General features: G+C 42.4%; 1 protein-coding gene across 6 annotated transcripts in view; it reads left to right on the top strand.

The window, feature by feature from the left end:
- The window catches only part of PLCE1 (phospholipase C epsilon 1), a 315,814-nt gene that overhangs the window by 226,658 nt on the left and 75,879 nt on the right, over positions 1 to 13,277 (top strand). For all 6 annotated transcript variants that reach the window (XR_009498041.1, XM_059900486.1, XM_059900488.1 and 3 more), the window contains 3 exons: positions 897 to 1,042; positions 7,162 to 7,420; positions 9,518 to 9,723. Coding sequence is in view for 5 of the 6 variants with exons in the window: in XM_059900486.1 (XP_059756469.1) it covers positions 897 to 1,042; positions 7,162 to 7,420; positions 9,518 to 9,723 (611 nt within the window). In the remaining variant the exon portion in view is untranslated. The remainder of the gene's footprint in view (positions 1 to 896; positions 1,043 to 7,161; positions 7,421 to 9,517; positions 9,724 to 13,277) is intronic.

Here is a 13,277-nt window from a genome sequence, read left to right as displayed (position 1 = left end):
GTGAACACTAGTGTCCAAGCACCAAAGTACAGGTAGCAGCAAAATAATCTTAGAGATTAAGCAAAGGATTTTGAGGCTGCATACCATAAAGGGGGGAATTTAGTAGTAGATTATTATTAAATACTATACTCCAGTCTGTGTAGTAGAAAAGACAAATCACATTAGACTAAATTTAAGCCTAGAGCAGGAGAACAGTATATACATTAGGCATTTACTGAGTGGTTAATAGGGACACCTCTGGGCCACACACCTCGGTTCAAATTCAGGCTTTGCCACCTATTGGTTGAGGACCTTGAGCAAGTCTCTTAGGCCCTCTGTCCCTCATTCGTCATCTATAAAATGAGCACAGTTATAGTTCCTGACTCTTAGGATTGTTGTGAGAGATACATGAGTCAACATATATGAAGTGCTATATTGCTTCTATTATTTAGTCATTTGAGGAGCATAGTAGATAATGCTTTTGTAAAAGATAGTTCACAAAAATTTTTTTGCATTTTTTCATTTAATATTACGCATTTTACTATTTGACAAATGGACTTTCATTTATGGGCTAAGTGCATTGATTGCATTTATTCTTGCTCTTTCAGTCAAATACATTTAAATCATAGTTATCCTTAGGCCTTGTTTTCTTATGGTCTCATGGAATTTTATAGCTGAAAAGGGATTGTATAAATTACCTTTCAGCCTCATTTTAAAGATGAAGATGAAGAATACAGAGAGGTTAATTCCATTGCAAAGCAGTGATGGAGCTAGAGCCTCAATTCAGTCTCTTGGCTGGGTCCTTCATTTCCTAATACTAAACTGACTTTTTTTAAAAAAACATTTTTCTTATGAAAAAGTATGTATCAAGCTTCCAGCGCATGGTTTCAGTGGACGCCCCTCTCTGCATTCTGCAGGTGAGCTCCTGGGTGACGTGGCTGATCCTCACGGCGGGCTCCATGGAGGAGAAGCGGGAAGTCTTCTCGTATTTGGTGCACGTGGCCAAATGCTGCTGGAACATGGGCAACTACAACGCCGTCATGGAGTTCTTGGCCGGCCTCAGGTATGGGCGGTGGGGAATATGGTTTTCTGGGGGGTTTCCTCTTACCAGCTGAATGGCACTGAATTAATTGTCTGGGTAACCATATTTACCCAAACCAGGCAATTAGTAGTGATTATTTGGGGGAAATAACCTCTGCTAGCACCACAATCCGTGTCCCTCAAAGATGCTGCAGAATTCAGAAGTCACGATCCTAATTCTCTGGGTCTGCTCTGATCCCATGCTCTTGGCCAAGCTAAGTATCTGATTGCATAACTCCATCAACCCCATCACTGACCTGTCTCTTCCCCTGCCTGCCCTGTAAGCCCCACTGTTACCTATCTCTTCCCAGCTCTGCCTTACGAATTACCCCAGCACTATAAGCTCCCAACTACTGACTGCCCTTAGCAATAACAGTGGCTACCACTGATAATAAGCATTGAATAATGTTAGCTCTCATTTTTATTGAACACTTACTATGTGTCAAGCATTGGACTAAGCATGTTCCATGCATTAAATCTTTTAATTCTCAGAACAGTTTTTGAGGTAGATACTATTATTATTCCCACACCATACAAAAGAAGAAACTTCTAACTAAGGCAAGAAGAAGTTAAGTCATTCGCCCAAGGTCACCTGGCATGGCCGGGATGTGACTGCAGGCCACCTTGAGTTCAGAGTCCGTGCCCTTAACCTCTGTGATATCCTGCTCTTACGCCTTCTCCATCAAGCTAATAATAAGATCACCATTCTGCCAATAAAGCCTCCCGCCTTATTCCGTTTCAGCTTCGGTTACCTTGCACAAAGTAGCTGCTCCTCACTCTTGCAGGTGAAAGTGTGGTGTGAAGGAGAAGAGTATGAATGGTCGAATGAGAATAGCAGAGAATCAAATCCTGGCTCCCCACCCTGAATAGCTGTGTGATCTGGGCAAGTTACTTGACTTCACTGAGCCTCAGTTTCTTCATCTGTAAATGGAGACAATAATGAAAAGCACCTACCCCTTTACATAGGATTTAATGTGATAATGTAAAGTGTTGAGTATGTGTGTCTGGCATGTAGTAAGGCTCCAGAAAGAGGACCTGTGATTGCTGTTGTTGCTGTCTGAGATTCACCTTCCCATTGAGGGTTCTATAAATCTATAGATAGATCTATAAATAGATCTTGCTTCATAACACTTCAAGGTTTTTCTTTGATTCTCCAGGCCCTACATAGGGATTCAGGGTTGGGGGTGGAGGGGAAAATTCTGAGTTGGAAATTTTTTTGTCCTTTTGAACTTTCTCAACTAAGAATAAACTCAAATGATCATGTCATTGGCATTTAAAATGGTCATACAAATGCACCAAGCATAGCTCGAAAGAAGGAAAAATAGGAAAAATACTGGGAGAATAAGAGGCTTTATCCAGATGATTTGGTTCTCTTTGTGATAAATTTTCTACAAAGAACTTGTGTTACTTTTCTTAAAAAAAAAAAAAAGAATGATCATATTATGATAAAATAGTTCTGTTTTAATGGTGCTTATCCTCTGTATTTGACTGGCAAACTGGTGCAGACTGTTGTCTGGGCACTTCACGTCTTCTCTTCTGGATGTCACTGTCCTCACAGCTTGGCAGCTGGCTCCCTCCACAGTGAACGATCCAAAAGAGCAAAGCAGAAGCTGCAGTACCTTTTATGTCCTGGCCTCAGGAGTAATACACTGTCACTTCTGCCATATTGGACTGGTCACATAGGACCAGCACTGATTCATTATGTGTGGGGACCGCACTGCAGCAGGACGTGTGGACCTTTGGAGGTTGGCTGCCACATACCGTGTATTAGAGCAGGGGTCTCCAACCGGTAGTGGTCCATGACCTGTTAGGAACCGGGCCACACAGCAGGAGGTGAGTGGCGGGTGAGTGAGCAAAGCTTCATCTGTATTTACAGCCGCTCCCCATCGCTCGCATTACCACCTGAGCTCCACCTCCTGTGAGATCAGTGGCGGCGTTAGATTCTCATAGGAGCTCGAACCCTACTGTGAACTGCACGTGCGAGGGATCTAGGTTGTGCACTCCTTATGAGAATCTAATGCCTGATGATTTGAGGTGGAGCTGAGGCGGTGACGCTAGCACTGGGGAGTGGCTGCAAATACAGATTATCATTAGCAGAGAGGTTTGACTACACAGAGACTATAATAAGTCAATTGCTTGCAGACTCATAGCAAAACTCCATCAGTGAGTGGCAAGTGACAATTAAACTGCATCTTACGGAGTAGACTGGACATAAGCAACACACTTTAGGTGTCACTGTCTCCCATTACCTCCAGATGGGACCATCTAGTTGCAGGAAAACAAGCTCAGGGCTCCCACTGATTCTGCATTATGGTGAGTTGTATAATTATTTCATTATATATTACAGAGTAATAATAATAGAAATAAAGTGCAGAATAAATGTAATGCGCGTGAATCATCCCGAAACCATCCCCCCCAACCCCTGGTCCATGGAAAAATTGTCTTCCACGAAACTGGTTTCTGGTGCCAAAAAAGTTGGGGACCGCTGTATTAGAGACTCTCTTGATACAAGAATGGCCTCAGAATGACCCATGGAGGCCTTGGGTGAATGGGACTTTTAGACCCAACTTAGTTTGAATTCAAAATCCAAGAAGTCCATATAGTCAGGTAACTCTTTCTTAGATGAGGAATAACCTCAAACCAGCTGAACCTCACCACTGATTCCTGGGCACCCCAGACCCACTGCTAACTAGTTTCATGCTCCTATATTTGGCTTAAAACTGAACTGATCTTTACAAATAGATAGATAAAAGTACCAAGTTTAATAGCTCTTTGGCTGGAACAATATATACAGGAGGTAAGTTGCTAGATGTCCTTATGATGGAATGATCGTGGAGGAAGAGCTCATGTGTGTACTTTCAGGTTTGAAAATATTTAGATTACAGGTAATTGAACTACACCAAGATAACTGAAAGTTTTTTATTTTTAAAACGATTAGATGAGAAGGGGGCGCTTACTGTTAAGTGACTGCTTTTCTATATACTTTGTACATTTTGCTTCCTCAAACTAAATTCTCAGCTGTTTACAGGATACAGAAGTACAAAGATTTACATATAACAAGATTTACTCAATTTTAATGTCAATATAAAATAACCCGTGTCAACTACACCTCAATTTTAAAATAATAAAATAAAATAACCCAAATGAACAACAATAGAAAAATGAAGGAAATAACATGATGCAGCCATACAGTGGAATATTATTTAGCCACCAAAAATTATGTTTATAAAAAATTTTTAGTATCAGTGGAAAGCAAGTAACATGAAATATGTAAAACTACATGGGAACAAAGCAGTCTATACTTAATAACCTAAGCAATATTTATACAACAAAATTTATAAAATGTTTAGACCAGAGAGACACAAATAGGATAAATACTGGAAGGAAATATACCTAATGTTGTCTGTGGGTGGAAGAACTATGGGTGGATTTTCTATATTTTTGGTATTTTCCAGGTCGTCTATGATGGGCGTCTACTACCTTTATAATCATAAAAAGAAATAAAGGTTTTTTAAAAGTGTCAATTCTCAATCTAACAAAAAATCATTGATCTTTACTGAGGTTTGTCTTTTGCCCCCCAAAGTACTAAGACGGCTCCATTACTCACGGAAAGAAGGATGATTAAATAATGAGAACCAAGTCTCATTCATGTATTCACTTCATTTATTTAAACCTCTACTCCATGGCCCCAAAAGGATTCTCACCACCTTATAGGGAACTGGTTGTAGAACAAGCTGAACTTAGTGGGGTGAAATCTGGAGACAATTTTATTTTTCTGACCTCACTGTCTTTCAAACCTGACAGTTGGCTCTCCTTCCCCCGACTCTGGGTCGTGTCTTTGGGGATGCTGTGTCTTTCCTGGTCACTCCTGTGGTTAATAAGCAGTCTCATTCACCTACAGCCATGAGCATGAATGAACCTGAGAATCGTACGGCAATGCCACAAAAGCAGGCTGCCTAAGAGTACCTACAGCGTGACACCATTTGTATGAAGTTTAAAAATGCACAAAACAAATCTACAAACTGCTTAGCGATATCTGCCTGTGTTGGGAAAGTATCAGGAATTGTAAGGGAAGGAGAGCACTAAAGTCGCAGTTGTGGTCCCCTGTGGTGAGAGAGGGAGGAGGATGGGCTCGTGGAGGAATCCACTGGGGCCTCAATCATATTATTAATGCTTTATTTTTTTAAACTGAGAGGTTGATGTGTGGGTGTTTGTCATGTTGTGCCTCTTTATGTCTTTTGGATATCTTAGATATTACATAATGATCTTTTAATCCAGTCTGATATAAATCAAAACTTCAACTTCTCATTTAAAGCTTCACTCTTTCCCCAATTTTGCAGCCCAACCAGTCTCAGAAAGCTGCAGTAGTGTGGGAAGATATGGTTTATCTTTTCTTTCCCTCTCCCTCCAACTCAGGGTCCCTGCAGAAAAAATGGGCAGGAGAGGCGAGGAGAAGAGTGGGGGGGGTAAAGGAAGCCCGTCTTACTTGACTGGGGCAATTGTGATCTGGCCTTGGAGCCCCCACTGAGAGCCGTGAGGGGTGGTTTCACGGTTACTTCCTAGTTACCTGCCTTAACTTCACCCACTGTCCCATAACGACCTCCCTGCACCGTTACCTGGTAAGGGGCAGTGCACCTCTGGCCTGGCTGACTACTCAGTCCTCCCCCCCTACAGTGTCTAGTTCTGGAAGTCCTACCCTCACAGACTCTTTCCACTAAGGTCACCTCACCGACAGGCCTTTCAAGATAACTCAGGCCCCACTGACTCTCAGAGTCCATTCCTGACTCACAGAAACACCCAGCACTTTGCCCGCCCAGACTCTGCAAATGCGAGCCACGCCCGCTGGAACCTTCTCCCTCATGTTGCCATCAGGCAGCTCAAGGCAGCGTCTCATCGTTAGACTTCCCCAGGCAAGTCACACACCAGTCAGTCTCTGACCAACAACCTGCCGGGACACGGATCAGCCTCTCCATGGAGTTCCCTTGAAGCCCCTGCACTTGGGTGATTTCCTCCTTCTCACATACGGTGCCCTGACAGCCCTCTCCAAAGAAGCATTCCCTACGTGGCTGCTCAGACGCAGTTCCTCTGCTGTTGGAGGGTGGGAGACCTCCGAGGGCAGAGCAGTTTGGGTCTCCTGGTGCCAACCCGCTGCCTCTCTTTAGAAGGTGGGGTTCAATGTCAGCTGTTGTTCTCAGCAGCAATTTCAAAATAGGAAAAATCTCATTTAACGTCCTGTTCTGCACAAATACTTTAAGATAATGTCCCTCAAGACAGGCCAGTGACTTAATGTCAAAGCTGGATTCAGTAGAAGCAATTCAACAGAAGAGGTCAAAACAGGCTTCGTGGGTATCACTGCGGGACTGGCCTAATCCAATAACATTTAAAAGATCAAGAGGAGTGGATGGAACACATTTTCTGTGGGCGATCCTCCATAAATACTTGTAGAAACCATATTACGCAGGAAGTTTCTCTTTTGGGAAATCAGAAAAACTCAAACTTAAGTTCAGTGCCCACCTTCCGAAATTAACTCCTCCCACACGTGTGTGTTTGTTTTTTGGATGCATTGGGTCTTCGTTGCTGCATGCTGGCTTTCTCTAGTTGTGGCGAGAGGGGGCCACTCTTCGTTGAGGTGTGCAGGCTTCTCATTGCAATGGCTTCTCTTGTTGTGGAGCACAGGCTGCAGGCGCGTGGGCATTAGTAGTTGCAGCACGCAGCCTCAGTAGATGCAGCACGCGGGCCCTAGAGCACGTGGGCTTCAGTAGTTGCAGCACGTGGGCTCAGTAGTTGTGGCACACAGGCTTAGTTGCTTCGTGGCATGTGGGATCTTCCCGGACCAGGGATTGAACCCGTGTCCCCTGCATTAGCAGGCAGATTCTTAACCACTGCACCACCAGGGAAGTCCCCACATGTATTTTTGTATGTATCTGTCCTATTTAATTTTCTGTTTCAATTTATTAAAGTAATATTCACATCATTTGGGGAATCCTAAATAAATATTAAAACAGAAAGAAAACATGAAAAAAAATGGAATTTAGGCTATTTACTGTAAATTATATTATTTCTCCTTCAGTCTAAAAAAAAAATGTCATTGACTTGTAACAGGTCAAGAAAAGTTTTAAAAATGTGGCAGTTTATGGACCAGTCTGACCTGGAGACGATGAGGAGCCTGAAGGACGCCATGGCCCAGCATGAATCTTCCTGCGAGTACAGGAAGGTGGTGACTCGGGCGCTGCACATCCCCGGCTGTAAGGTGGTTCCGTTCTGCGGGGTGTTTCTGAAGGAGCTCTGTGAGGTGCTTGACGGAGCCTCCGGCCTCATGAAGCTTTGCCCGAGGTACAATTCCCAAGAAGAAACTCTAGAGGTGAGGCCTTTCAAAATCCTCATGGTCTGGAGAATCGTTGTTGCCACCTGGCTTGTCACTCACTAAAGCCAGAAGAGAGACCTTTCTGAGCCCAGGGTTATCAGTTGTCACTGTTGTGTTGGGTAACAGTTAGGTCCTTGAACATTCCAGAGAAAAGAATGCCAACTAACACTGTTGGGGCTTAACATTAAGTTAGCTTTAATGGGGCAATGTGAAAGTACAAGTGCAAGTGGGTATTGTTTCCTGATTTTTTTTTTAAGGTTGATGGGGTTTTCTTCTCTCTTATTGGGTGGGAACATCTGGGTGCAGGGGATACGAGAAGTCAAGCGAGAGTGGTAACATTTTTGGATCAGTGGAAGAAAGACTGAAGGGAAGTCAACACTGCCTTCCTTTCCTCCTCTGTGGGAATCTGGTACGTCTTCTAAGGACGAGCTCCGGGCTCCTGATCGCACTGCCTCCATTCCCCCTGGCCCATTGCTTCTCATTCCTGACCCCCAGCGTGGAGAAGACCACAGAGCTTGGACTCAGAGCATTGGGCATTGGAGAGAAGGGGCATTGAGAAACGGAAGAAGATTTGGAAATCTCTTATATAGTGTTTAGAAATGAAAGAAGGGACTAAAAGGGGGGAACTTTACAGAGAATTTTGAGGAGTCCCATACCTTTACAGAGAATTTTGAGGAGTCCCATACCTGGAAGTCCCACACCGAAATCTAGAGTCATTCTCACCATGGTGACAGCACCCACTGCTGACCTTACACACACACACTCACACTCACACACAGCCCTTCTCAGTGGCAGTGGGAAAAATCTCCTAAAACTGCAGCCTCTTCCAGGTCACCTGGGAACAAAAGCATCACCTGGTATCAGGGAGACTTAGAACCTCTGACAGGTGCCGGCAGCACTACTGGCTTGCATCTCCCTGTCTTATGAGGGGGGGTAAAGTGCAAGAAATGGAGGAGAAAGCTTAAAGCAAGCCCCCCCGAGCTGCACCCACACCACCTCCGTCATGTCTCAGAAGGCAGGAACACCCTATCTCATGGCCTAGCTGCCCCTCTTGTTACCAACCAGGGTTCTTGGCCTTCCCCAATCAATAGAAATTGACTAGAGGCCAGACAAGAAATTCAGGCAAGGCTTTATTGGGGCCCCTGCTGCAGCAAGGGGGAGTGAGAACAAACGATAGGTTCCCCTGCTTGCTTGCTCCCTGAGTGGGGATGGGGAGAGCTTGTTCCTTATATGGGGTGAGGGTAGGCATGTGTCCAGGGGTCGGGCCAGAGGGGTAGCTTAGGTGTTTTGCCAACCCCTCTGGTGGTGCTGTGTGCACGGGGCATGCTCAGTACCCTGCTTTTGCTCCCCACTCTTCAAAAGTGGCAATTGGGTTTTTTTGGTCTCTTTGTATCTTTTGGGTCTAGAATTTGCCCCAACTGTGCATGCACACAGTTATTTTTAGTCCCGTACAGTTTCTTTGTATTTTGTTTCTAGAGGAGAGGTGTGTCCAGGTGCAAGCACCAGCAAAGGGTCCCAGGTCCCAGCAAAGGGTCCCAGGTCCCAGCCTGTCTCACTCTGACTTCTGATGGGAGAAACTTCCTGATCACAAATACAGACAATAAGAGCTTATAAACCACCAGGAAGCCTCTGTGTTACCATAAGATATATGGGAAATAAAGCAAAATGTCCCCCTTTCTCCACCATTTTCTTGGGCCCCAGTAATTTTATCCAGTTCCATAGAATAATACACTTTTGTCATGGTTTTTCTCAATTTTCACTACAAGGATAAAATAACCCTGTCCTTCCTCTGTAAAGTGGCTAATCTTCTCCCTAGGGAACCTTGAAATAATATTGCTTTTTATGTTGTAAATTCAAAGTGGAGTGTTGATTCCTAGAGGGGCTAAAGTTGTCTTAGTGGAAACAAGAGTGAGTTTAGTATTTCATGCGGTGAAAGGAAAAAAATGTTTTTCCTGGAGGTTTTCTTTCCCCCAATAAAATAGGCACAAATGCCATTATTTATGACTGTTAAGATTTCGTTTCCCTAGCTAAGTAGGTTATTTAGATGTAGTATGTGAAGTTGCAATCACAAATCCTCAATATATTTTTCTGTAGTTTGTAGCCGATTACAGTGGACAAGATAATTTCTTACAACGAGTGGGACAGAATGGCTTAAAGAATTCAGAGAAGGAGTCCACCGTCAACAGCATCTTTCAGATCATCAGGAGCTGCAGTCGAAGTCTGGAGACAGAGGAGGAGGACAGCTCCAGTGAAGGGAACAGCTCTAGGAAAAATTCCTTGAAGGATAAAGCCCGATGGCAGTAAGTTTTACATTTTAAGAATTGGGATGCTCATTTCTTCTTTTTCCTACTCCAGTTTGGTTTCAGATCAAACCTAATAAAAACTCACCACCTTTATCAGTAAGCTGTGCTTCTTTATCTTTAAAATTTACCAATTCTGAAATAGGATTTACCTGTCTAATCTGGCTGCTCTGTTCCAAAATTACTGCTCATAATTTAACTTCTTGCTATCTGTTACCCCTTTTTAAAAATTAGAGCTATCCTGCCATTTCTAAAAGTTTAACAAATTAAATTTCAGGATTAAAACCATAATCCTTTATTTCATAGCTTCTATAAGAATGGTTTTTATTATAATATGGAGGTCCCTTGAAAAACTAAAAATAGAGTTACCATGTGATCCAGCAATCCCACACTCCTTGGGCATATATCTGGAGAAAACTCTATTTGAAAAGATACATGCACCTAAGTGTCCATTGACAGATGAATGGATAAAGAAGTTGTGGTGCATATATACAGTGGAATACTACTCAGCCACAAAAAAGAATGAAATAATGACATTTGCAGCAACATGGATGGACTAGAGATTATCATACCAAGTGAAGTAAGTCAGACAAAGTCAAATATCATATGATATCACTTATATGTGTAATCTAAAATATGTTACAAATGAACTTATTTACAAAGCAGAAACAGACTCAAAGACATAAAAAGCAAATTTGTGGTTACCAAACAGGGAAGGCAGAGGGAGGGATAAATTAGGAGTTTGGGGTTAGCAGATATAAACTACTATATACAAAATAGATAAACAACAAAGTCCTACTGTGTAACACAGGGAACTAACTATATTCAATATCTTGTAATAAACTATAATGGAAAAGAATATGAAAAAGGATATATAGTATCCTTTGTAAATAGTATCCATAGTATACTTTATAAATCAACTACACTTCAATTAAAAAAATAAAATTTTAAAAAGGGTTTTATTCATCACTAGGTGGGGCACAGGGGTGAGTATTAACGTATTTTTAAATCAAATATACTGAGTTAGTAGGGTTGGAGTTAGTCATACCCAGAAATCAGCACTGTTGCAGCTCCCCCCAACCTCTGATGATTCTAAGGCAGGTGGTAACTCACGTTCAGGTGGCATCTGCAGCTTTGTAATTGCTCAGTTGTTTCAATTGCTATTTATTGACAAGCATGGCAATCTAGCCAGACATGTTTGCTTAACCCACGACCAGATGAGAAGTTCAGAAATCAGTGGTCTTAGGGCAGGCATTGCATCTCTTCAAGGCCATTTACTCATGGTCAAGCCCAGCTGAAATGACAGAGCCTGGCCCAGCTGGAGGAAGCCTTGAGCACCATCCAAAAGTATGACATCTACTGACTTTGACATCTTGGCCACAAAAGGTTTTATTTGTGTTGAGTACTCATGTGTCATACCTTACGGTTGTCTCCAAGTCCTTGTGAGACATTGCTGTTTGTTTTGCAGAGCCTTTCCTGGTTGTGTGTGTGTGTATGAGCCTACACTGGGAAGGAGGACAGCGTTTTTGGAAAATAATTTTTTTGGAATTGTAGTGCTGGATCCTTAGAATCAGTTGTGAACACACAAATGAACGCCTTGTATCTGAATCCCGAATGCTATTATTAAGGAGGTGAACCTGTATTCCAGGTTTCTCCAAAGTCTTTGGGCTTTTTTTCAAACCTCGCTTCCTAGCTCATTCCCCCATAGAGGACCCAGGTGCTCGAAGATTAACCACTACCGCCCTTAACACAATGCCTCGTCCCTAAAGCTCAAATCTCACAAGTAGCTTCTACCAATTGTTCTTCTTAGTTGATCTCAAGTCAAAGATTATTTGAAAGTTTTCTCACTAGTTTTTGCTGACATTGGTGCCACTCTATGTATAGAGAGAGGACCATCTACAAATAAGCACAAAGAAGCATCTCATAGCCACTTAAGTCCTTAATCTATATCTACCTCTATCTACCTCTCTCTATACACAGGTATCTATGTATATATCTACATCCTCCCACTAAAGATTTTGTAGATGCTTACAAAAATAAATATAAATAATTGAGGATATTAAGGAAAAGGGAAAATATTTTGTAGGTGCTTATATGAATAAATATAAATAATTGAAGATATTAAGGAAAAAGGAAAATAGGATAGGAAAAAATAAAACATACAGAAATGTATACTGTATAGTCTTTACAGTGACTAAATTTTGTTCTGAGATAGTGACCATAGGAAAGAGGGAATCGGGATTCACAGTATTTGTAAAGAAAAATCAAACAGATGTTTGAGAGAAGCATGCCTGTTCTTCATACTGAGATCTGGCTGAAATTCCTTCCTTAAATCCTACTATAAGGGATACATCATCCCTGAATAGATAAAATTTCACATGACTCTGTTTTATAACAGCCTTCACTTGGGGCCGTGTGTGTGTGTGTGTGTGTGTGTGTGTGTGTGTGTGTAGGTGTATATATTACTTACAGGTGTCAGTCTTTCTAAAATACTTTTAGGAATGCTACCTTTGGTTGAGCCTCAGAGACCAAGCCTCTGAACTTTCATTTACCGTCCTTTCCTTTTGCCTGGGATTCCTTCAAGTGATAAATTTCTTACCTCATAACATCACCTCTCATGAAATCTTTATTTCCAATTTTCTGCTTACTCCCTTGTCTCCTCCCTAATCATTTTATCATCTACATCCTAAGATCATTGCTCTTCCACTTCCAATTTTCCAGACCCCGCTTGTAAGCACTCTTACAAAGAGAAAAGAGGCACAAAAATGCAAATATTTCTTTTACAATACCTGTGAAGTCCTATTGAAATCCTCACACTGAAATTTATGCACCTCAGTACCAGTAAGTTTTCTTACCCCACATGACTGCTATTTTGAAAAGAACCACTGAATGCACAAGATGGGGGTGAGGGTGTTTAATAAAACTCACGGAAACCAGATCAGCGAGCACTGTTTCTGGGACCATCTGCCAGGACTTGGGAATCCATTCCTGATCCAGAGTCCCGCATTAGAATATCCAGCACAGGGTTGTATGTGGAAAAGGGATTTCCAGATCCCAAAACCCATGGGAACTGTGCTTTGTTGTTGATTTGGCTGAAACAAAGACTCTATAAACAATAACCTCCAGCCCCTGTTCCTATGGCAGCCACCAACCCTGTGAAAACGACATCAAAGAAAGAAGGGGCAATCTCATGGTCCTTTGGTTCACGCAGCCCAAAGGGTGCTCTAATAATTTTTCTCAAATATCTCAGCTACTCCTGCCAGAACACCCATTCAAAACACTCACAGAAACCCCAGAAAAAATGATCATAAGAAGTTGAAGACCTCAGCAGGAAAGGAACAGGGTTGAAAGAATCTCAGAATGTCAGTGAGATCTTAAGGTCAACTCATCCAACTCATCATCTCCCTGTACAAATGAAGAAGTGGTACCCGGAGAGGTGAAGTCACTTGCCTAAGTGGTGCCTAGCAGAGCTGGGTCGTGAACCTGACCACGTGATCAACTTCAAGGCAGGATCTTTTCTCCTACAATGTTTAAGGCATTTCTTGTCACTGTAG

The sequence above is a fragment of the Balaenoptera ricei genome, chromosome 16, assembly GCF_028023285.1.
Source record: "Balaenoptera ricei isolate mBalRic1 chromosome 16, mBalRic1.hap2, whole genome shotgun sequence".
Classification (NCBI taxonomy): Eukaryota; Metazoa; Chordata; class Mammalia; order Artiodactyla; family Balaenopteridae; genus Balaenoptera; species Balaenoptera ricei.
Note: the sequence above shows the minus strand (reverse complement) of the source record. Positions and strands in the feature narration are given on the sequence as shown.